Source organism: Serinus canaria, chromosome 1A (assembly GCF_022539315.1).
Source record: "Serinus canaria isolate serCan28SL12 chromosome 1A, serCan2020, whole genome shotgun sequence".
Taxonomy (NCBI): domain Eukaryota; kingdom Metazoa; phylum Chordata; class Aves; order Passeriformes; family Fringillidae; genus Serinus; species Serinus canaria.
In genome coordinates this window covers 36,202,360-36,225,616 of record NC_066314.1, presented here as the reverse complement: position 1 = coordinate 36,225,616, position 23,257 = coordinate 36,202,360, and the positions used below count along the sequence as shown (strand labels likewise).

The window sequence follows — 23,257 nt, the reverse complement described above, 5'->3', positions numbered from 1 at the left end:
GTTATTTACCTTTAAATATATTCTTAGTTTAGTTCCTTCTTGCAAGAATATCTTAAAAAATTGTGTTCATGGGGTTTTTTTTGGCACTTGCCCTATTTTAGAGGAAGTTCAGAGGTTTTTCAATTTCCCAAAACTGTGACATGTGATGAAATAAAGTGCACCAGCAGAGCAGCTGTTGTTTATTTCATACATCTGAGATTAAAGAAACAAGTGTATTGAGGGGGAGACAGAGCCACACTAATGTCATGATTCTGAGTGCCTTTGCTGGGGTTTGGAATTTTGATCACCGCACACACTGTGGAAATGATTCTCCTAGAAGGATGCAGCTCAATGCCTTTTATATTAGTGACCTTTTATTTGAAGCTAGCAGGTGAAAACACATATTTTTTTTGTTTGTTTGAAAGATGCCACATTTTAAAGTTTAAGGGTTTAATCCCACTACGCCTGCAGGTTTTTAAGGAAAGGTCTTCCTTAGGATTTCCTAAGAGCTGCTTAAGTATATAGTTAAATGAAACTGTTTAACATTTTGAACTTTCAGGTCTCTGCATTGCTTCTGTTTCTTCTCCCGGAGACCAGGCTTTAATTAAACTAAGTGGGAGAGAACTCCTGCTGAGCTCATTTTAAGCTCCCCAGACGCAGCAGTGTATCTGGTTCCCTTTACTGCCTTCCTCTTTCCATTAGTAGGATACTACCCCACATGGGAGGCAGAGACCATGCTGGATGGTCTGCTGTGGAGCCCTGGGCAGGAAGAGTACCCACACATTAAGTCCTGCTGCCCACACACCACTCGCCAGCTGATTTTTAGTTGGGACTTTGCAGTACATGGAACTTGAGGCCTGGGTTTCACACAAGAGTGTCTGTGAATGTGCTGTCTTGGCTATGGAGGCTCCAGCAGTCACCAAACAAAAATGTATATATATAAAGATATATCAAGCATGAAATTTGTAATTTTGTCCCCAGACATATTTGCATATTGAAAAATGATTTATTCAAGGGATGCTGTGATATTGAAATGATTTGAGTATAAGAGAACTAGCAGATAATGATCTGGAAGTGTAATGTGAGAAATGTTGGGTCCCAGTTCCAGTGTTTTCAGTTAAAATCCATGCCAGTAGTAAGGTCAGGGTCAGTAGTGGGCATGCGGAAATACTGATAAGTATTGTGGTGACAGTACTGCAGAAATGAAGGTGTGAGGGGAACTTCTGAGCTTCCCCCACAGCAGTGTGTGCAGAGGCACAGGGTGCAGAAGCTTCTAAAGGTATAGAGAGGGATTGCTGTGGTCAAGCTGTGAGTTTGTGCAGCTCTGCTGCTTCCAGACTCTGCTTGAGCTGGGTGACTGTGGTTGGTAGAGGACATACCGAGCTGAACACAGCAGCTGTCCCCACAGCCTTCTGCCTGCTCCAGATGTGCAGGTTCCAGATTTGTTCTTTGGCAGCTGTTGAACCAAACTTGTAACTATGGGCACAGTGAGATTTTATTTGGATTTCTATCTTTCCCAGTATTGTTTCTAGTGTTGTGCAAGTTGGAGCTGAATCTGGGGTTATTTTGTGCACCAGCAGTTAAGCTTTAGGTCGTGTTGCAAAATCATGACTGCCATACACAGGAAGCAGGAAATAACAATTTAATATTCAAAACAGCAGTAAAACCCCTATACTCAAAAAAACAAAAAACCACAACAGGAAAGATTGCAGTGATACATAACCATGTAAACACAGGTGAAACTGTTTAGGCACAGATGCCATGAGTTTAAAAACAAATTCTAAGCAAAGCAAAGTACCAATGGCAAGCGCTCTGTGAGACTGGGAAGTGTGCTGACTGCCCCAGGATGCAAATGCCAGAGCTCACAGGGATCCAAAAATTCCTTAAAAAAATGTAAATTATACAGGCCACTCTACATCTTGCTGTAGGAGTGCCCAAGGTAAGAGTGCAATAGAAATGAGCAGGTGCATGCTCTGCCTGTACCTTGGCTGTGGGCTGGGACCTGGCTCCTGGGCTGGACACTCCAGCCCTATCTAAAGTGCGTTGGGCAGCTGTCTGCACCTTAGTATGCTGCCTGGACAATGTGCCCCTGTACCCACCAGATCACATGCACACAGCTCCACTTTAAAAATATTTTAACTTTTTAACTTTTAAAGCAATTTTAACATCTAAATCTATTTTAACTTTTAACTGGTTCTGAGCAATGAGAAAGCTGCTTATCAGTGCTTGTAACTATGACCTGCAATGAAGATGTTATTTCTGTACTTGTAAACCACCTGTGGATGCAAACAATGACTCTACCAATGTTTGTGCTGCCTGTAACTTATGTGAATGAAAGAGATGAGTTGAGCCAAGTGCTCTTGTGGCCTTCTACATGTGTGTTACCCACTGGTAGGTATTAGAGACCAATACTTTGGTAAGAGCCAGGAGGCCACAAATGTCAGGATAAAGAGTAGTGATCTTAAAGCAATAACGGAGATGCAGAACTCATCACACGCAGGCCTGTCCCAATCTGGTTGCCACCTGGAATTCTCTGTAAAAAAAAAAATTCACTTGTTTTCAAGTATAACTGCAACAAGGGCAACAAAAGGAAGCAGTAATTCTAGTGGCACTTACCAATGACTTTGTCACGCTCTGGATTTTCTGGAGAGAGAAAAGAAGTAAACAGAAGCAGACTTATAATTTAGAAAAATTTTGACTCGAACCAAAAGGGAATGAAATGTGAGCATCACAATGGGCTTATAAATACAGCTGATGTGTTTCTTCTCAGAAAAAGCAAAGACCTGCTGGCTCTGGGAGAGCTCTGCAGTGACTCTCAGGACTCTGGTGAGGAGTGGTTTATCGCACTTTTTTGACTTCTATCACCAGTGGCTGGTGTAGAGAGGACTCCCCCCCAGGTGTGCTTCCCAAGATCACTGGGTTTTGCCCTGTGTTTTGAGAGCCTGCAACTAACATTAAACAGATCTGTGAATCCAGGACTCCCTTAAATTCCTTAGGTACTGGTGTTTTAAGAGCATCTTCCCACTCCTTTTAGTTCACCAATGGTCAAGTGTTGAGGAAAAGTGTGACTATACCCTGAGCTCCCTGCAGGCCAATGGCCACAGCACAGTGCCTTGTCTCTATGGAAATTTCAGTTCTCCTTCCCTCCTGACTCCATGCAGCCATTAAGAAGTCAAGTGCAGGCATATCAGAAAGGCCGTCAGACTTGAGTTGAGCACTGCATCTCCATGGATGCATGCATCTCTCTTGCATGTCAGCCTTGTTTTCTCCCAGTGCTTACAGGGAAGCAGATGGCCTGGTTGATGGTCATTGGAGTGAGCAGCTTTGGAAGTGCCATGGCTGCTCTCCACACCTGCAGTGGCATGGCAGGGGCAAAGCTTGCTTGGACCTGCACCAGCTCAAGCCACAGCTCACAAATCAGGTGTGGATAACCTGGAGCCCCTAGGACAGGTATCCCATTCTCTGCTTTCTGTTTCTGCAAGCAGTAATTTCTGGCAGGGGTAATAACACCTTAAACTGCAGCCACCATATCTCCTGTAACACACCCTCCAGCACCTGAAGAGCAGACCGCATCCCATCACTCTCCAGGGTAGAAAACAGACTCCTTCTGCCCTCATCCCCTCTCTTTATGTATCACTACCCATCTGGTTTCTGACTGCAGTTCTTCAGCCTATATTTAGGAACAGGAGAGTGCTGTGCCTGTCTCCTGCCGCTATCTTTTGCATGCTCCTTCCCTTTCTACACATGCTTGGGGAGGATGTCTGGTTGAGTTCTACTTACGACACATCGACATGGTACACTGCTCATCACCGCACTCGCTGCACGGTGTTCCGGTCTTGTATGGGCGCACCGGGAAATTCCCACTGCGAAGGAAAATACCACTGCTCTCAAACAGCCCTTGGGAAGATGGTAATACCTACTGCTAATTAGGATTGAACCTGAGTTCTGCTTCACTTGTGTTGATAGAATGATGTTTTTTTTCAAGAGTCCCATCTGAGTGCCCTGTGCCCAAGACATGCAGTGAAAGAGAAGAGATTAGGAATTTGGAGATAGCAGTATTGCAAACCTGGGAATTAAAGCAGTCTCAGAGTTGGGTAGTTTGTGTGCATGGAGACTCTGGAACCTCATAGCTGGCTCTGGCTATGGAAGCAAGGGCAGGTTCAGTTACTGTGTATGTATGTGTGTATTCAGCCTTGAAGAGGAATGCTCTGGTGATGGAGAATTATAGGTGATGATTTCATCCATTTGTTTAATATTTTAGGAGTGATGTAGGTCTCTCTCCTGCTCTGTCCCTCTGCCAGTGGTGTGAGTGGGACCAACTATCTCTGCCCAGGCTGATACTGCACCAAACACAGCTTCAGTTCTTTGCTCAAAGCATGGCCAAAGCAAGACTTAGAGCATGCCTCAAACTGCCCATAAACACAGAGAGGGATTTTGTAAGTATGAAATCTCAGCAGTGAGATGAAACTTAATGGTAAAACCTCATTACTTTCAGCAAGACAAGGCTTTCATTGCTTGGTCTAAGATGAAGAGTACATTCACTTGAGGAAACTGTGTATGCATCTTGCCTGGGCCCTTGGCAGAGCTGAAACAAAGCAATGAAGCTTCTCAAAATCAACAGCTGGATGTGACATTGCTCCACTTGTTAGCATGCAACTGACAATTTATGGCATCCTCACGCAGCAGGGAAGGGCCCAGCTTTAAAGCCCTCTCTAGAGCACCTTGACTCTCCAGAGAACGCCCTGTCTGCTTTACTGGGTGCTGGTGAAGGGACCCCTCCTCTTCCCCATGCCAACATAGGGCAAGAAATCCAGTGGGATTTTGGCTCTCTGCACATTTGGGTGTGGGGCTTCTGGGGACAGCAGCAGCAGCTGTGTAATTTCAAGATATCTAGTCAGGGGTACATATTCTTCCAAGCATGAGACGTGGGCAAAAGGAATGCCAAACTTGCTTGAGTTTAAGGGCTGCCTGGCTTTTGCCCAATACAGCTTGGCCAAAGGCTTTTAAAGCTGCATTTATAACAAGATGGTATTAATTAGCTGGAGAAGAGAATGATACATCCATCCTAGCCCAATATTCTACTGACTATGCACATGAAGGACCTCTGGATCAAATTTCGTCTTGAGCAGCCCTGGCCTCCTAAGCAGCCCTCAGCTGCTAAAACTGCAGGCTGACAGCAGTTTTCAATGTTTATCCAAACCGTTCACTTAGGGGCTTAATTCCTTAGGCATGTGTGGGAATATCTGCAGACTTCAGGTTTGCACCTTGGCAACTGTCTGGGGCCATCCTGGCATTTAGGATCAAGGGATTAACTTTCAGATGATCACTTCAGTATTTTCATGTCAATATCTTATATTTAATCCTTTCTTCCAGTTCCACTGCTTTTTGTCTCAAATATATAGCCCTCATCTAGCAAATAATAAAAAAGGTGGTTGGACAAAGGAGTACCTCTTCTCTATTTTGGAGACTATTTCCTCCCACAAAAAACAGGACTAATGGACTGATCTAATAAATGTGCACATTGTGGAAGGGAAGGGGTAGGACCCAAACCCTGTGAAACATTAATAACAAAAAACCTTACGGTGGCCCATAGTTGCAGACGAAGTGTGCTGCGTTGCGTATGGTGATGTATTGCACCGTGGGACAGTAGTGGACAGCACAACCAACCTTGTAGCTTGTAGCCCAAACTACCTGCAAAGACAAATGGATACACTGGTGACAAAGGCTTTGCTTCAGCACCTGAAGAGTTAGGAGAATACATGCTCTCCCCCGTTTTATCACATAAAAATGGGATGAGGAAGACTCCTTTGGCAGGCTTCACAGGGAAAAGCAGCAATAATGGATCTCAAAATAATAGTTTGTTCTGAAAAAAGAATTGTTTTACCCAATTCACCATATATTTGTTAAAACTGTGCAGAAAGAAGACACAGCTGGCTGTAACAGGTTGTTTTCCTTTCTTGCAAAGGAGAAAGGAGAAGTTCATCTCCTTTGTTTCAACCTAATCTGTTAGCATTCTGTCTTTCCTGCTGTGGGAGCTGAGTTCACTCCTGTGCAGAAAAGACTGCATGATCTGCTATAGCTCTTATGAGGGCTGGCTGCCCCTTCACTAAATCCTGTGGGGATATAAAGAAAATTTTCAGAAGTCACTGGTGCTTTGGGAGGAGGATTGTGTTTAGGCTGCACTCCTGCCTTTTAACATCATGGCTGTGACTAAGATAATCTAGGGGCAAGGCCATTACTTCATTTACTGATCCTCTCTCTACCAGAAGCTTTTCTGTGGAGCCCAGCATCCTACCAGAGTGCAGCCAAATGCTGCAGTCCTGAAAATTAAGTCCCATGACAGCAGCAGAGGGTAGACAAGGGCACATTGCTGATGTTTTATCACCCTCAAGTACTTGAGGGTAATAAAACATCAGCAATGACTGACTACATGAGCAATATGGAAGGACCCTGGCAATTTAGAACATAAATACATTTGTGCTTCCACTGACTTAAAGGGGAGGTTTGGCCCTTTCTGTTTATGCCTGTTTGGTACCAGCTCTGGGAAGATGGGACAATCCTCAGGCTCCTGAGGGTTTTCTTAGTGCAGTGGCAGAGCAGAGGTTGCTCCTGGTACTAGCTGTAGATAACTTCTTTCAGAGGATTGTGCAGGACTGAATAAAAAGACCTTCCCTATCCCAGAAGGCCACTGACTGAGCAGTGATTTGTGGTCACTGGAGTCATTGTGCCCAGGGAAAATTCTCTTCTCCACAGTTGAGAAGAAGAGGAATGATGAGTTCCCTGACAGTAAAGACCCAAGGATACCTCCTGAGGCTGTCAGATATACATCTTCTAGCTACAATTGCTATTGCTGCAAACTCCAAGTGAGAATAATCTTATTTTTTTATTCTACCCCCATGAAATTGCATGGGCCACTCCCCTACAAACACCATGGTCAACAGCACTGTGCTTTAGTGCCAGGTAAGGTGTGCTGTGCAGTTTCCACGTGCTGACTCTTGCAATGTTCTTGAGAGCAAGCTCCAAGAGCAGCACAGTCGCCTCTCACAGCTCCTGCATCCAAGTATCTTCTCTGCAAACAAGTTCCAAAAGCCCACCAGCTTCACCTCATCTACTCAAATCCCAAATGCACATGTGTATCCCTGCAAAAAATATTAAATAGCCTCAGGTCAAAATTTAAGCCTAGAGTTGCTGTTGCAAGCTGTCCTGCTTTCCTATAGCTGCAGGTAGTGACTGCAGGGTTGCATGGCAGCTGCAGTCCTTTTCCTCCCTTTGCCTGCTTCCTTTGGGAATAGCAGTTGGACAAAGTGTGCACATGATGTTTGCAGAACTGCAGACATCTCTTTTCCTTAAGGTACTTCTCCAGGCCTTGGCATTTGAAGTCTGCCTGACAAAGCTGAGACCACATTCCACTCAGGCACTGCAGCCCACAGCCACTGCTGTTTGTTTTTCGGCCACTGCTTGGCAAATCTGACTGCTTGATAGCTGCACTGTCTTCCTCCAAAAAACCCTACAAACTGCCATATTTAAAGTAATAACACAGTGACTCTTTTCCTCCCATAATTTGGAACATAAGAACATCTTGTGCACACAGACATTTAGTAAGACTACAGAACCTGGAAAGATTCACTGAATCTTCCACAGAAATGTAGAGGTCTTGTATCAAAATGGCAAAGCTGGTTCATGATTTAGATGGAGAAATGCAATGCCTACCTGTGTATAGTGGCCACATACTTTACTGCACGTATTGGAGTCGTAATCGTAGGATTCGACCTCATGGAACCAAGAGGCGAGGGCTGCTTTCACGGTAAAGACAGAAATTGTGCCGGTCCAGATGTTTTCTCCAGCAGTAGCAAATCTGGGGTGAACTTTCCCTCGCTCTCTGAGGTGTATATTATGTTTAAATAAGCATTTCTTTGCCCAAGCTTTTGCAGTCTTTGCCAAATCTGGATCCCAACTCTGCAAAATGAAGACAATTAAATATCACTTTGTTATATTGGCAGTGCAGTAATTCAGAGCAGCTCTCTGGAAAAGCTGTGTCTCAGTTATGTAGATGCTTTTAGTTCATTCATTTTTTACTTCTGTGGAGACTTACAGAGCTGCATGGTAAATCAGCTATTAGGTTTGTTTCTGATTTGAACTTAAATTGCTGATTAAGCTTGAGGAAATTTTTTGGGGTGGTGTATGTTGTTGGCTGACTGGCTTGGTGGACACAATGAGCTGTACATCAGCCAAATACAGTGTTGGTGGCACAATGAGCATTTCAAGGCTGTGCTGGCCATGAGAGAACATTAATGTAAATTAAAATGAATTTACATGGAATCTGGAAAATGAGGGTTATGCTTACCATATCAATAATGCAAAAGTCTTGTGTAGCCTCATATTTGCTTAAGGCCATGGCTTGCAGGTCAGTTCACAAGCACACTGCGATTTTGGGGGCAGTTTAAACTCAACCCTTTGGTGAGCATCATTGTGTTTGGTGGCTTGAAACCTGAGTGCTGAATTCATATTTGTGGAATGACTCATTCACTTGCTATTCAATTTTAGAGAAAGTGGCTATTTAAGCAACTGAGTTATGTAAATGTCTTTTGTTTGCACTGGAGGTGGTGTCTGCTCTTGCTGGGTTTTCTTGTGCACACACCTTGATTGAGCGATTACAACATTACCTCCTGGCAGACACAGTACCACAAATGTATGCTTGGAGTCCTAGTTATACTTTGTGTTATATAAATGAAGTTGTCCAGCACTGAACTATTTTGTACTGAAGTTTTTTTAAAAATAAACTTTTTATTTTTCCTCTTCTGAAATAATTAAAATAGCTTATTTGCTTCTGCAAATGATGGAAACACCAAGGAAATTGTTTTGAATGGATCAGAAAAGATGAAGGAAATGGTGTATTTTACAATCTACCTTTTTGTAGATTTTTTGGTAGAATCTAACAAAGGTAGGCTGTTGGATTTTATGTCTATGTTTTACCTAAGTAACTTTTTTTGTACCATAGCTAAGTCTGAAACAATGTATATTGTTTACGCTACCAATTAGTAATTAAAAACCACAAGAACATGCCAAAATGCATCTATAGAGATTTAAAAATATTTTTTAACCTATGTCTTCCATTTCTTCCTTTGCCTAATGTTTGTGGAGGGTGTATTTTCCCAATGTGGTGGGGTGGACACTGGCCAGGTGCCCACCAAAGCCACTCTATCACTACCCTCTTCAGCTAGGGAGGGGAGAGAAAATGCAACCAAAGGGCCCTGGATTGAGCTAAGACAGGGAGAGATCATCCAACAGTTACTGTCATGGGCAAAACAGATTCAGCTTGGGGAAATAATTGTATTTATTACAATTTTAAACATCTTCCCCACACCTCTCCTTTCTTCCAGGACATAACTTCAGTCCTGATTTTCCACATCCTCCTCCCCAACAGCAAGGGGATATGGATTGGGGGTTATGCACCGTTCATCAAACACTATCTCTCCTGTTCCCTCCTCCTCAGGGGGAGGACTCCTCACACTCTTCTCCTGCTGCAGTGTGGGGTCCCTCCAAAAGGAGACAGTCTTCCACAAACTTCTCTTCCTTCTCATAGGATATAGCTCTTCACAAACTGCTCCAGCACGGTCCCTCCCTCAGGGTGCAGTCCTTCAGGAGCACACTGCTCCAGAGTGGGTCCTCCATGGGGTCACCTGTCCTGCCAGCAAACCTGCTCAGTATGGGATCCTCTCTCCCTGGGGCCACAGCTCCTGCCAGGACCCTGCTCCAGCACAGGTTTCCCACAGGGTCACAGCCCCCTTCAGGCCTCCACCTGCTCCAGTGTGGAGTCCTCCACAGGCTGCAGGTGGATCTCTGTTCCTCCATGGACCTCCATGGGCTGGAGGGTCACATCCTGCCTCACCATGGGCTGCACCACAGGCTGCAGGGAAATCTCTGCTTCAGTGCCTGGAGCGCTTCCCCCCACCCTTTCTGCCCTGACCGTGGTGTCTGCAGAGTTGCTCCTTTCACATGTTCTTACTCTTCTCTGGCTGCAGTTGCTTGTGCACAACCTTTTCCCCTTCTTGAATGAATTATCCAAGAGGCACTGCCACTGTGGCTGAAGGATTTGGCCTTGGCCAGCAGCGGGGAAATGGCTCTGTGGGAAATGCAGGAAACTTCTGGCAGCTTCTCAGAGAAGCCACCCTTATATGACCCCTCTGCTTTCAAAACCTGTTTGTGCAAACCAAATATACCCACAAAACTAGGACATAAATAATTTAGATAGGAACTCAGTACATCAAGTATTAAATGTGGGGCAAGGAGTCTTACTTCTAGTAAGCAGTTGGTATTTCCTTAGATACTTTTAAGGACAATGGATAAAATCTGGCTTTGCCCAGAACTTATCTTTCAGTCCTGGAAGATAACTCTGCCATTTAAGACAGAAACTTCATTTTACATCTTGTCAATGCTCTGAGACGATCATAATGAAAAAAGTACGACAGTGGGGGATGCACCTTTGCATTTCATGGTCTCTTTTCTTTCACATTCTGCTTTTTAAGAGTCCATGCACCTCCTCTCCTTCATCCTACAGTAGTAATAGGTTTAAACTTTGATAAAGGTATGAATAATACTAAGTTTAAAGTTGCATAGTAAGTTTAAATATACTTTCCATTTTGTGTGAATGCTTAATCTGGCTGACAGATGAAAAGCAGTGTACAGAAATGTTCACAATTATTTTTAGTTTAACAGCACTTACACTCCATATTTGCTTATAATACTGCACTTAAACAGAAAGATTGGACTAAATGGCCTGTGAAGAAAATGCACAGGACAGGGAGATTTGCATATAGATATCACTGCTGTTTAAGGAAACAATACTTACATTCCCCCCCCATTACTCATTAACTGCTTCTCAGTTTTCATTTTATAACAAGTTGCTTGCTGAATTAAGGAGGAAAAATTTAATGCATAACATGTGAAAAGTGATGGAAGGTAGCACTAATTCAAAGGAGACTTATGTGAAGCCCTGATGAAACTGGTGAGACTCTGCTGTTTTTGAGGAGCTTTAGAACAGAACTAAGTAGTGCTTTGGGTGGATGAGAAAGGGCTCACACTTGTCAGGTAAAAAAATTTAGATCAATGTTTTAATTTTATAACACATGTATTACAAATACCAATGGTTGAGCTTTGTTACTCGCAATTAAAGGAGTTTTCATTTTACATTTTCTTTTAAAAACTACTTTTCCAAAATATGCGAATGCCCTGAATTCAATCTTAATTTTTACATATCTAGGTGGGCAGTTAATTCCAGCAAAAAAGAAGTTCCTTGTGAAATAAAAGCACCATCTTATTTTCTACCTTTTTGAAGTGCAAAGGGCCACTCAAAATACTGTTTTCAGTTCCAGTGCTTTTAGTTTCATAATAGATTTTATCATGTATTGCACTGCTATCTCCACATTAAATAGTTCCTGGAAGAGGTCATATTTAAGACTAGGGGTTGTGCAGTATTTTGAAAGAAACTTGCCATGATTCAGTTGATTCAGTTTCTGGTTTAGGTTCAATTTATTAGTCTCTTTCTTATGCTGCCTTTTTTTTTTTTTTTCCAAATTTCAGTTCTTTACTTTTTCAAAAGAAGAAATTAAGCACAGTTTAAAAATACGAACACTGCCCTTGTGCGCACACGGCACATCCTAACAATATTTTGTTTGTTTAAGGGCCAGTAAAGCAATGTAGAAAACACAGAGTCCAAGCAACAGGTTCTGAAGGCCAGGATGCAGAGCTGAGGAGAGCTATGTAAAAGATGCATTTAGAAGAGAAACTAAATAAGTTTCCTGTCATGTTTGCAATTCAAGTTTTATTACTTTGCGGTTACCCCATCCTAACTGGGGCACTTATCTTTTAGCGTCTGACAGCCAGAAACGGAAAATGAACTTGGTGCTTTCTGGCTTTCCCTGCAGGCCCAGCCCCTCGGAACTGCCGCCTTGCTGGCTCAGTCGGTGAGAGCCCTGCAGGGAATGCCCAGGGAAAGCTCTCCGGCGCTGTTTGGCAACAGGATCTGCCCTCGTCGACTGGAGCAAGAAAGTTGTACTTAGATGTGCACAAACCCCGCAGGTCCGGCCGCCGAGCTGCGTGTGGCGCCTCGCAACCAGGAGGCTTCCCACACAACACAGCACGGCAACACCGCTGGGCTGAGGGCTGGAATTCAGTCACAGCTGAACTGCACATATGCCATTGCATAAAGCCACCTGATAGTTAGAGCCTTCTTCTCTGCTGTGAAAAGAGGCCAGTCTTATGACCCCAGGTTTTTGTGGGGTTGTTTTCTGATTTTTTGCATTTGATCACAAAAGCTATCTCTGAGAATCATAAACAGCACGGCAATGCTATAAATTTGTTTGTAAGTCATGAAGATTCCCTTACCATGTAGAGCATGTTGCTGGCTGGTGGCTTCACTTGGGACCTCAATGTGTTGTGGGTTTGCACACAATCCTTAATAAACTCTGGATCCCGAGGATCAGGCAACGTCGATGGATCATAACAATCAGAGGAATAACAAAACAGTAGTAAAGCCAGCACACAAGTAAAAAATCTGCCTGTCATTGAGAAAGGGAGAAGAGAGATGGTGCAAGCAGAAAATCACCACGGTAGAGCTAGGAGCATCCCGAGATGTCCCGAGCTGGTGGCGCTGATATCCGCCAGGCACCGCGCCCGGCTCGCCTTTATTTATAGATCCCCTCGTCAGGCTGAGGGCGGCTGGGCGTGGCCTGGCCCTCACCTCGGCCGTGCGGGGGCGGGCGCGGAGCCGGCGCTGCGCACGCCGCGGGTAGCGGGGTGTGGGCCGCAGCTGCCCCGCCGTCGGACGGGGCGAGCCCCCGCAAAGTGTCCTGTTGGAGACCCCGCTGCCTGTGCTTGTGCTGCTGCTCCCTCGCTGTACAGCACACCGCAATGGAACGCCGCCGGGAAAAGCATCAGGGTTGGTCCTGCCCCCGCAGGGCCGAAAGTCGGTTCATTTCTGCGGTTTGTGCACAGGCATCAAGGAAGTTTTCTTCAACCAGCTCCGTCACCGAGCACTTGCTTAAGGCATGCACTGCAAATGTCATTAGCCCTTTCCTTTCAGTCATGCTTCTCAACATCTTGTCTTCCAGCTTTAAAAGCAGACTGTTTCAGCTCTACAAAGTGGTTTTAGCTCTACCAGCACCATTTTGCTGGGAAGATTTGTGGGCTGGACTTACCTTAGCCATGGTAAATGAATACAAAGGTAGTCACAGGAAACGAGTCATATTTCAAGAACACTGCTATGAGAATAACGAAGTTGAACTACAAGATCACATTAGAGCTGTAGCAGCCTTGTCCCTTTCTTTTTTTCTTCTTTCTTTAATTGTGGTGAGCAAATGTCTCTCCTGGTCTTTAGGGTTCTTTGTTACTATTTGTTTGGCCCCTGAAATCCTATTCATAGCAATCACTATGTATTGCAGAAAAGTTTTGGATAAATTTTGTTTTGATTAAACTAGAGGCTGCTAAAGCTGTTGCTTTTCCTCTTTCTTTTCCTTATAAATTTTCTTCCTTTCCACTACAACCAAATTGTTATAAAGTAAAGCTGCCTTGTTTCTCTATTTATTTCTTTATATAATGGTCATTCAGTGTCATTTCACTCTAATCCACATTTATTTATTTATCTATTTATCTACTGGTCATTCAGTGTCATTTCACTCTAATCCACCCCAAGGGATCTATTAACAAGAACCTCAGTTGGGGCCCATTTTTATTCTGTGGGATGGCATATTGCGATGTGGCTCAGAATTTGAGTCTGTGTTCTTAAAACATTAGAACAAGGACAAAAGAGCAAAAAACAGCTTTAAATATTGATAGCACAGTTATGCATTGCTAATATCAGTCAGTATCTCCTGGCTTGAAAGATTCCCTTCAGTAACAAACTTACATTGGAAGAGTGGGGGTCAGGTTGAGGGCTAAATGTCTTTTAAAACAAACTGAATCCATCAGTGGTTTGGCTCTTTAAATGAGGCTGAGGTGTTCCATTTCTAAACCAGAATCTGTCCTGGGCCCATTTCATCTCCTGTTTCTGTTTCCTGCTACCTGAAAACTCTCAATGGCTGCCATCTACTCTCATTTTAGATATTTTCACTCTCTCACATCCCAAAATTAGGCTTTCCCCATTGACACCCCACCTAAATCCTTACTCTGTCAACTTTCCTTGGTATTCTTCTACTTATGGAGAACAATGATTAATCCTGAGAGGAGAAGAATGGACTACTGACAATAGAGCAATGGACACTGACACACATAGGCTAAATAAAGCAAAGAGCAAGCTTTACTATTGTAAATAAAAAGTAATATATACAGTTTAATCTCCATTACTTGGGGGAAATTGTGTCTGGGACAACTGAAGGTTAATGAAAATTAATTATTGCTTCTTTTGGATACAGTGTGCCACTTCTTTGTGATGCCCCAGGCTTCCAGGAGGATTGTTAGCACATGGAGGAATATCTAGTCTCTGTGGTCCCTCTAGCAACTGCCCCCAGAGCTAAGAGCCTCATACAGACATAGGAGCAGGTTGCAGCTACTGCCAATAAATTATATTACCTCTATGCAAAGCCACTTTTATCTTGCCTTGAGTGAAGAAGCAGCCTTTTCTATGCTGGATTGCAGGGATAATGAAAGATGACCAATTGTTTTTTTTTTAAACATGTACCAAATGTGTGAGAGTAATACAGCAGTAGGATCACAATCAGTCTCTTAATTGACCATTACTCTTAAAAAAAAGTGTGTGGAAATTGCTGTTGTACTAGAAGTACAGCACCAACACTCAATACAAGAAACAGTGGCCTTAAAATTAAAACACTAAGACAGTATTGGTCACAAGAGGGCTGTGGATGCTCAGCAGGCGGGACGTGTGATGGCACAGGAGGCCTGGGGGGACGGGGCTGCGGTGGCTGGGGCTGTGTATCCCAGTCTGGATGCCAGCTGGCATAACCTAAAAGTCATTGAAGAAGTAAATGTTAACACCAAGTCTTAGCACACTTCCAGGAAAGCCATTAAGAACAATTTGATACGTACTTATCAGCTTCTCACGTTCTGTGTTTTCTGCAAAGAGATCAGAAAAGGAAAGTAAGGTGAGTACCATTCAATGGTGGTTCTTGATGTAAAGAGGTAAGCCTTTGCATTGATTATGCCAGTTAATGTCTAGAACGTCCTGCAAAGCGGAAGCAGGCCAGCAAGAGCAGGCTCCCAACTGGTATGGAGTTAATATTTTTTATTGAATTGAAAAAGAAAAAGAAAAAAATAGCTGTATCAGGAAGAATTTGTGTCATGGAGATGAGGGAATAAAAAATAACAACAAAACATAGAAGTTATTTAAAATTGTTACATATATCAAATTTAAGTAGTTACAGACAGACAAATATAACTACTAATTTATCACAGAAGTACACCTTTACTAAAATTTTGATGGATTTGCAGGATTGCCTATGTACATCCTATTGAAATCCCTTATTTGCCCCATAGGAGAAAATGGTAATAGTGGGTGGTAGGATCTAGCACTTAACTTTTAAATTCTCTGTTCCTCCTGTCCCTGCTCCCCCTAGTCACTGAGATATTTCTAGTTTACTGTGATGTGTCAGTCTGAGACTTTCAGATGAGTCAGCCAGGATATTACAGAAGGAAATAAGAGTACCAAATGCTCAATAATTTCTACAGCTGAATCTCTTTAGAGCCTGGCTAGTAAAAAACATCCCCATTAAACCTTTGTATAAAACTCATGTATGATTTAAGACATTGCTGCATCTCCTTTAATTAATAAGTCCCAAACTGGGCAATATTTTTAATAAGGTGAATTGACATAAAGGTGAATTGACTTAGAGGTTAACTGCTGTTTGGAGCAGACTCAGTGATGGGGTTCGGGCTGTGTGTTTTCCTGCTGTGCCCACACCCTAACACTGAAGAGACAGACCCAGCACAGAGTCACTCTGGCTCATTAGAGGGGAGGCAAGGAGGAGGGAGCCCCTCACCATTACCCACGTCTCTCCCAGACCCAAGCAGCATGTTTGCAGGGAACACATCCTCCCCAGAGAGGTTTTTACTCCAACCACACTCCTTTCATTGTTGCATCTTTGCAGGGTTTAGGAGGGGGCTGTGCTGGCTCAGCTCTGCACTGGCTCCTAGCATCGGTCAAACATCCCACAGCTGCCACAGGCCTGCTCCAAAGGGGTTACCAGTCCTTTATTATTTGCTCCTCAAGATTTGATTAAAATTCCCTCATCCCCTGAGTATTCCAAGCTCTGTTACAATCAGCACTCTGATAGAACTGAGCTTAGTAGGGAAAACATTTACAAAAAAGCTCTCATTGCTGTTTTACAGAAAAATGTGGAAGTTAGAAATAACTGTGCTTTTTGGTACCGTCTTATTATTAGCTCTGAAATACAGTTGTCTGGAAAATGTGTTAGGACACATTAACAAGCAGAAAAGCAGAAGATACATTTCCTGTTTCTGCTGTGAGAGAAGAAATAGACAGTGAATATTTGTTGGGGCTAAAATTTTGGATTTTACTTCCTTACCAGAAAAAAGGGAGAAAATAATCTAACTGATACTTCCCTGCATCAGAAACTCTGGCTTCTTCCTCTGAGAGCCTTCAACTGCAAATTATTTCAATTATTTCCTTCTTATGGTATTCCTCCCAGAGTTTGGTACTGTTGTTGCGTGGTGTGCTACAGACCCACTATGCACTTAGTGCAAATTGACTCATTGTTGTCTTTCCCCTGCTATTTATGCCACTTTTGTTTCTGTGCAATTTTCTTACGTGATCACTTTGGTCTTACCACAGAGCTTGTCTACACACTTCTCGTTACTGCATCTACTGCATGGCTGTCCTTCTTTATATGGTTTTCTTGGGTAATTCCCCCTGCAAAACAGGAACAATATTTTGTTAGCTGTCATTGAAAAGTTGTCAAGGGGAGAGAATAATATCCTAATCAAAAAAACTGGTCATTGCAATTGTTTGAAATTCCTTTTGGATCACATTAGCGCTCTCACTGGCATGGGGAGCAGTTGACTCCTGCCATTGGAAATTAATGAGACTTCTCAGGCAATACTGTATTATTGTAACCATACAAGAATTTGACTCTAGCCCATCATTACTCACCTGATTATTAAAAAAAACCCTGTAAAAAGTAAGTAGAAATACTGCAAGGTACCAGATCAACTAGAAACTGTTTTCCTTTTATTTCTTAAATTGCAATGTCTTTGAAATTTGTGAAGGGCCAGAGAAAAATGTAATCTTTCTGAAGCAGAAAGTTAACATCTTTCCCAATTTTCCTGCAGAAACTGAAGTCATAACACATTTTCTTCCACCATCTGCATTATAGTGAGTGGTGACAGCTATGATCTGCTCTCCTGCTTTTTTTAGAATGGGATTTTCTGCAGTCCCAGCTATGTCCAGTAGGTTCTGTTCCCAATGGCCAGGGGAAGTTTCCCTTGGACAAGTGACATGAGGATGTAGCTTATTTTGAAATTTGTTACAACTGCACCCATCATTGTTGACATCTGATACCAGATCAGTTGGGATATTTAAAGAACAAAAAACCCCAAACAAACTAAATGCCACAATTAACTTACTCTGGCCCATAGTTACAAACAAAATGTGCTGCTTTGAATAGTCCTGGAAATTTTTCAACTGTATTGCAGAAGTGAACTGCACAGCCAACTTTGTAACTCTCTGCCCAGACAACCTGCAGGACAAAGGGAAATAAGAAGTGCACTTCAAATACTGCCAAAGCAACAGCATTAAGAGAAGAAGGAGAGGGGAAGTAGCTCAGGGAAATTTAAATCAGCTGACACAGGAGCAACTTAACCCAAAGGGCAGATGGGACAAATGACGGATTGATAGCCATTTTTTTCACTTATTATCTGGCTAACCTTTAAATGTGAAATTGCCAGGGGATAATCCCTTTCCACCATTACTGGAAGTAGAACTTGACATCCCTGGGGCTCATAATATTTATTTCCAGTCTCATGCAACAATAAACTGGGGGCTGCAAAGCCCTGCTGTAATTCCTGTTCCAAAGCATCTGTTCCAAGCCTGTACTCAGATCTTCAGTGAAATTAGACTATACCTATATATTAGACTATATGTTAGACTATAAAGCACTGGGCATGTAAGACTCACCTGAGTGTAGTGACCACACTTGTAAGCACATGTGTTGGTGCTGAAATCATACTTGCTGACTTCATTAAACCAGGATCTGAGAGCTGCCTCCACAGAGAAGATGCGGGCTGTGCCAGTCCAGATGTTCTCTCCAACAAAGCGAAAAGTAGGGTGCATTTTCCCTGGCATTTCAAGGTAGGTATTGTGGTTAAACTTGCACTTCTTTGCCCATGCTTTGGCAGACTTAGCTAAAGCAGCATCCCAGGACTGTAGAAAAGGAAGATAATGTACTATAACCTGCACTGCAGTGACTTAGCTGAATTCAGACATTTTTAAAAAGAAACTTGTTAAACGAGTTCATTTCCCCTTTTTCTTCTTCCCATCCCTGCTTTCAGTTTCTTTCTCTCATTTGACATTTCTACTCCCATAACAAATTTTTGCCTTCTTTCTCCCTTAGATTTTGCAGGACATGCAAAATCTATCCACTGTCCTATCTGACTTGTTAATATATTTACAGCTGGAGTGCAATCTTTAAGCTGCTACACCTGGAGGGGGTAACTATGTGAAACTTGCAGCTGTAGAGGGGCTTGGGGACTTTGTGCCTAGGAGATGTTGGCTGTCCAGGGATTTGCACTTGGCAATTATTACCAGACCAGACAGGAATTTTGTTCTGCTGGCCAGGACAGAAGGAAGAGTCACAGTTGTTCTCTTCCTCAGCTCCTTCTGCCTCTTTTCCCTCCTCAGCAGATGGACAAAGCAAAAAAAAGACTCACTCATTTCTGCTGGGCTGAGAAGGAAACACTCCCATCCAAAGAGGCACAAGTGATAATTTAACAAACCAGTCTGGCAGACTTGCAGATTTTACACTGACAGGTAAAGTTCAGTACAGGGAAATTCAAGTTAAGGGATGTGAGAAAAAATTGAGATTTGTTCCTAATAACAGGTTTAGAGATGGCTATTACCACTTGAAAGTAGTAGACTAAAAAGCAAACAAAGTATTAGAAACTCTTTGCAAAGGAATGGAGAATAAAACCACATATATAATCACACTTCTGCAGAAGTCCTGTTAAATGCTGTGTGCAGCACAGCACCCCCCCTCAGGAAAGCTATGCTAGTAGCAGAAAGGCCAGAGAGAACTTGGAGTAGGATGATCATCTTCAAGTTCAGAGAGCTTTCATATAACAACAGAGAGTGCTCTGCAGCTTCAATCAGAGAAATCTGGATATCTTGTGTGAAGTAGGTAAATAAGCAGCATTAACTTGCACCTTCCAATACAAAGACCAGACACTATTAAGTGAAGCTAGGCATGAACAGGCCCAAATCAAACACAAGAAAATAGCTTCACACAGCCTGTGGTTTGGCTGTGCAGCCCTTTGCCATGAGATGATAGAAATTATAAAAACTTTTATGACCTCAAGGCTGAAAAAAAAATTTAAGAAATCCATTAAGAGCTTGTAAGTACCATGATTGGTACACCTTGCAAGTACATCTTTGATTCGAGAGGTTTAAATATATTTGTCCTGCTGTTATTCCAGAATTGCTGGGTGTTTGGTCTGAGCAGGTAAGTTTACTCTTTTATACTAGCTTTTTAAAATTAAACATTGTTTTTAACACAGCAGGAAATTAAAGTCACTGGTACTCTGAATCTCATTCCTTTACAGTGAGTTTCCATTTGTAGAAATGATTCATCCTCTGAATGTAGTTATGCATTTAACTTTCTTCCCAGCTCTGCAGCACTGCTGGAGGCCTCAGAGGAGTGACATGCACTGGCTGGGGTTACCTCCCTCAGCTAGCTATACACACTTTTCCTTATGTATTCCACTGAACAACACATGACCTACCCATAACCTGTTCTGATATCCACTGTGTTTGTAGCAAGCTCTACTTTTCAGCCTAGATATTACTATCCCTACTCTTCAAACCCTGCTGCAGCAAATGAAGATCAGGTATCTAAATGGATGTCCTGGAAAATCCCTTTATTCAACACATGTTCTAGATTAGAAGAAAAAACAAGAGATGATAGATTTTCAACAAATCCTGTTACAGACTGCCTACTCAGAAACTTTTTTTAAAAGTCAAACAGCTTTCATGTATGAAACCTGACCTGATAGAAACCAGATTACTGTCTCTCTTAGAAAGACATAGATGACATACTGAGAACTGAACACTATTTTTTGCAATACAGCCCATTGCTCTGGCTGAAGTTGAGAGTAGCTAAATCTTGTGCTAAAAGAAGAAATTCCCTTCAAATTATTAAAATTGAACAATACTGTGCAAATTAATGTATTTTCTATTTCATACAAAGAACCAACATATAAGTTACAGAAATCATTAACTGAAATGGAAAGAACAGCACAGTAGAAATGAAGAATAAGATGGGCTAAATCAGCAGTCCAAATGATAATAATTTCAAAAAAGTCACAAACACCACCTTACCATGCGAAACATATTGCTGGCTGGTGGATTCACTTTGGATCTAAATGTGTTGTGAGCTCTCACACAATCTTCAATGAATTTTGCATCTTCTATGTCAGGCAAGGGATATTGCAGATAAGCATGAAAGCAACTGAAGAAATCCAGTAAGAGCAATGCAGCAAAGAAAAATGTGATTTTCATAATTCCCTAGTGTTTTTTCATAAGTTTTAAAATTAAAAATCTCTTAGGTGGAGATGATACCAGCAAGCAGTTTTTCAGAGGTTGTCCCCTGGGTGTGGGAGCCCTTGAAAGTGCTTCAAACAGGAAGTGAAGAGCAATTGCTTAATCAAGTACAACTCTATCTGACATCATAGCTGCCAGTCAAAGGGTAAAGCGTGAAACCTGCCATGCATATCAGCAAGGAGCAACACTCCAAGCATACTTCTGTCTTTTCTTTGAGTGTGCTCCATCCTGGGTGACTGCCAGACCATTGTGTGATTTTTGGTCTTATCTGAAGTGTTGCTGCTGAACAGCTTTCTTAAAACCTGCATCAATCATAAAAAATGCAGCTTTGACAAAACAGAAATCTGCTATTCAGCTGATTTTCCAATAGTATTGCTTAGTCATACCAGCTTGGTTACAATTATGTTGCAGGATATTGCTTCCATATCAGAATTACTCAAGAAATAAAAAGAATTAGGAAATCTGTGCTTCAGCAGGAGGAAAAAAATGGTTCCTGAACAGCACCCTGCTGCAGAACAGATATTCTGGCCTGGTTTGGTGTGTAACAAAAAAGAAAATTTGGAAATCCCAGGCTTGAGTATGTGTTGATTCTCTCCTCCTTAGTTATTACCCGCTAGCCTGAAATCACTGGAGCATCTTCCGGTGCTCCTGGAGAGCAGCCACAGGATTAGCACTCCTGGCATAACATTCCAAGTCTGATCACTTCTCAGGGCAGTAGGATGGTATGTGTTGGCATTTGTATTGTCTCCCCAACTGTTCTACAAGCTGGTGGAATTTGTTTTTTCAACCCTAAGCCAAATTGTACAAATATGCAAGAGCATAAGAAGAACCATATGTTTTAAGAGCTATGGTCTTGTAACCCAGTTTTAGGTAGGTTTACAGGGAAAATTTGTTGCAAATAGATTGCAAAATATGTTAATGGGTCTCATTCCCTGCTCAGTTTTGCCCGTCAAACTTAATGTAAAACCATGATTATATTACAACTACATGCAGTTTGCACAAAAACACCCATCACACTAAAACTGCACCATTTAACAGTACAGCGATCTTGCACTTATATATGCATGCAGTTGAAATTCTGTGTTTGGAAAATGAATGGAGATTTTATGCAGTAGGAAATTTTGATGGGTCCAGGATAGTCCAGGTTATAAAATGCTTTCTTGCATTTCTGGCTCCATCTAGTGACTCTATCTATAATTAAAGCAGAAGTTCAGCCTGCCCTTGAGCATCTATGATATTTTCCCAATAACAGAGTTTTAGACTCTCACCAGCATTAAGCAGTGGATCTCAACAATTAAGTTTTGGGATTTGGATAGCACATGACAGCATTATAGCATATTTGGATAGCACAGTGCTATCCAATGCTCAACAATACAAGCCATTGCCTATCCACAGATCTCAAGTGAAATTTAGCACCATGAGCTGGGTACATGGAAAAAGATTTACAGCCTCGTGATTTTGAAAAATTCCCCATGTTTACATCTCACTTTTGCACTTCTGACCTGCTTTTAGCTCAAAACGGCTGGAAAAATAAAACATCAGATTTTTAATTTTCCCCTAATGTTCTATTTAGTTAGAGGACTAAAAACTGGTGAATTGCAGCCTATTACAGATATCCAGGATGCCTGGGAATCTGTGAAATTACATTTAATTTTGTTGTCAAGTCATCAACTTCCCCACAGTATTGCTCCTTTTGTTGGGGAGAGAAGGTCTGACCTTGACTTACAAGGTTCATTTAAACAAATGGGGTGAATCTGCTGGGTTTTCTTATGCTATCCACAGGATTAGGCAGCTGCAAGATCACTTGGCTTTCCAGACCTTTGAATAAACCAATATTCTGACATGCATTGCTGCTGCTATTACACAATGGCACCTCAGGGCAGAAAACAGATTATGGGACAGGATGGTGGTGGTATTGAATTTCCACAAGGATTATTCTGTAAGAAACCATTTTGTATTCATTAAAAGCTAAACAATCCTAAAATTATTTTGTAATAATGAGGCTGTAAACAGCTTCAGAATTAACACAGGAGGCCATTAGTAGGTAACCAGACTGAAGATAGTTTCACTGTAATTTTCAAGTGATCTGGATGATTACTCCTATAAATTTAAGTGTGAAAGCTTTGGCACAGCATATTTTTAGACCAAAGAGCCTTACCTGCCAACCTTAAGAGAAGACAGGCATGACAGTTTAGACATCTGCTTTTTCTTAGGAGATTCTTCCAATACCTTCTGCACATGACTAACTAAAGTGTATTGAATTCAGGTAAAAATGTTTAATTCTATACCTAGAACATCTGAATGATCATACATCCATTTCTGGAAGCCATGCAGATGTAGTAGCTTCAGTGAGTATTGGAGTATCTCTCCAGTAGGAAGGGTACAGGCCTCAGGCAGACAAACTGACTCGAACATTCCCAAAAGTTTCATCTCTTCAATTATGAATGAAAGAAGCTGTTGTGTTCATCCAACATAGCCATTTTTTTTGAAAAGGATCTT

General features: G+C 42.2%; 2 protein-coding genes across 2 annotated transcripts; both read right to left on the bottom strand.

Moving 5' to 3' along the window:
- Positions 1-1,606: 1,606 nt before the first annotated feature.
- LOC103813437 (glioma pathogenesis-related protein 1-like) lies at positions 1,607-12,682 on the bottom strand. The gene is made up of 6 exons (XM_009086723.4): positions 12,364-12,682; positions 7,690-7,935; positions 5,561-5,670; positions 3,760-3,842; positions 2,596-2,622; positions 1,607-2,512 (listed from the first exon to the last, which is right to left on the bottom strand). The coding sequence occupies exons 1-6, from the start codon at positions 12,541-12,543 to the stop codon at positions 2,361-2,363; spliced, it is 798 nt and encodes a 265-aa protein (XP_009084971.1). The 5' UTR covers positions 12,544-12,682; the 3' UTR covers positions 1,607-2,360.
- Positions 12,683-14,249: 1,567 nt separating this feature from the next.
- LOC103813439 (glioma pathogenesis-related protein 1-like) lies at positions 14,250-20,823 on the bottom strand. Its single transcript, XM_009086724.4, has 6 exons — positions 20,537-20,823; positions 18,122-18,367; positions 17,572-17,684; positions 16,776-16,858; positions 15,019-15,045; positions 14,250-14,935 (listed from the first exon to the last, which is right to left on the bottom strand). The coding sequence occupies exons 1-6, from the start codon at positions 20,714-20,716 to the stop codon at positions 14,715-14,717; spliced, it is 870 nt and encodes a 289-aa protein (XP_009084972.3). The 5' UTR covers positions 20,717-20,823; the 3' UTR covers positions 14,250-14,714.
- Positions 20,824-23,257: the final 2,434 nt, after the last annotated feature.